Here is a 1,489-nt window from a genome sequence, read left to right as displayed (position 1 = left end):
CTGCCGAGGGATGGGATGGGTTTACTCCTGCCTAAAAAGTCAGGTGCTAAAGTTCAGAACTCCTCAACCACGTTTCTCTCCGTCTCCCTCTCTCTCTCGGCTCCTTCCCTTTCCTCTTTCTCGTTACAGGTGATCAAAGAAGAGAAACAGCTGCAAAAGAGCGGAAGATACCGAGGGGATCTCGCTTCGTAGAGATTTTTTTCCCCCGAGTTTGTTTGTTTTCCCTTCTATTTTTTTTCTTTTTTAAAAAATTATTTTGCTTTTTTTTCTCTTTTCTCCTTTCCTTTTTGTTTCTTTTTGGAGTCAATCGTTTCTCACCCCCTCCAACTGCAACCAAACCAAAACAGAAACAACCCCTGAGCTCGCCGAGCTTCTTCTTCTTCTTTTTTTTTAAAGTTTTTTTTTTGTTGTTGTTATTGTCACCCCCCTCTCGTCCCCTACATCAACTCCGCGCCGTCTCCCCCTCCGACTGCAAGCCCTCCGCGCCTCGCCGAGGAGGAGGAGGAGGAGGACGACGAAGGGCAGCGAGCTCGGAAGATGGAGGTCTCGGCGGAGCAGCCGCGGTGGGTGAGCCACCACCACCCGGCTGTGCTCAACGGGCAGCACCCGGACTCGCACCACCCGCCGCTCGGCCATACCTACATGGACCCCGCGCAGTATCCGCTCGCCGAGGAAGTGGATGTACTTTTTAACATCGACGGACAAGGCAACCCCGTCCCCCCCTACTACGGCAACTCCGTGCGAGCCACCGTGCAGCGGTACCCCGCGGCCCACCACGGTGAGTGCGCTCTGCGGCCGCGCAACCTCCGCCGGCGCGGAGCCTCCCGGGGAGGGGGCAGCGGGGCCCGGCCCGGCCCGGCCCGGCCCAGCGGGGAGCCCCGGCTCCGCGCCGCCGACCGCCCCGGCGCCCCTTGCTACCGCCGGGGGAGACCTCTGACGGCGGGGAAGCTACGTCACGGGTGAATTTTGGGTTGGCTTCTTGGAAATAAATCAAAATCCAGGCAGGCTCGCTCTTTTTCTTCCTTCCTCCCTTCCTTCCTTTCTTTTTCTTCCTCCCTTCTCTTTATTTCTTTTTCTTTCTTTCTTTCTCTTTCTTTCTTTTACTTTTCTTCKTTCCTTCTTTCCTTTCTTTCTTTTTCTTCTTTCTCGTCTCCTTCTCTTTCATTCACTCTCTGTTTCTCTCTTTTTCTTTCATCTTTCTTTCTCTTCCTCCCTCTCTTTTCTTTTCATCTTTCTTTCTCTTCCTCTCTCTTCCCCCCCYTTYYTTTTTTAATAGGTTAAAAATTAGGATTCTTGTATTGTGTTTTGTTCCTGCGCGATTAGTGATCTCAGAAACAAGGTGCAGAGTCGTGGAAGTGAGGATGACTGTCCTCATGCTTCGGATGTTTAATTTGCACTCAGCGTGTTAGACTTGATGCAAAAGTTTTGCATGTTCTCTCAGGGTCGCACTATGGTGTGTGTATATATATGTGTATATATATATATATAT

At 51.3% G+C, this 1,489-nt stretch overlaps 1 protein-coding gene across 3 annotated transcripts in view; it reads left to right on the top strand.

Moving 5' to 3' along the window:
* The first annotated feature begins 388 nt into the window (after positions 1–388).
* Positions 389–1,489, top strand: part of GATA3 (GATA binding protein 3) — a 20,444-nt gene continuing 19,343 nt past the window's right edge. For all 3 annotated transcript variants that reach the window (XM_085299495.1, XM_085299485.1, XM_085299503.1), the window contains exon 1: positions 389–778. In XM_085299495.1, the coding sequence (XP_085155621.1) occupies positions 538–778 (241 nt within the window). In that variant the 5' untranslated portion in view covers positions 389–537. The remainder of the gene's footprint in view (positions 779–1,489) is intronic.

Source organism: Rhea americana, unplaced genomic scaffold (genome assembly GCF_003343005.1).
Source record: "Rhea americana isolate MKP2758 unplaced genomic scaffold, rheAme1 scaffold_1, whole genome shotgun sequence".
NCBI lineage: Eukaryota > Metazoa > Chordata > Aves > Rheiformes > Rheidae > Rhea > Rhea americana.
This window is presented reverse-complemented; position numbering and strand designations above follow the sequence as displayed.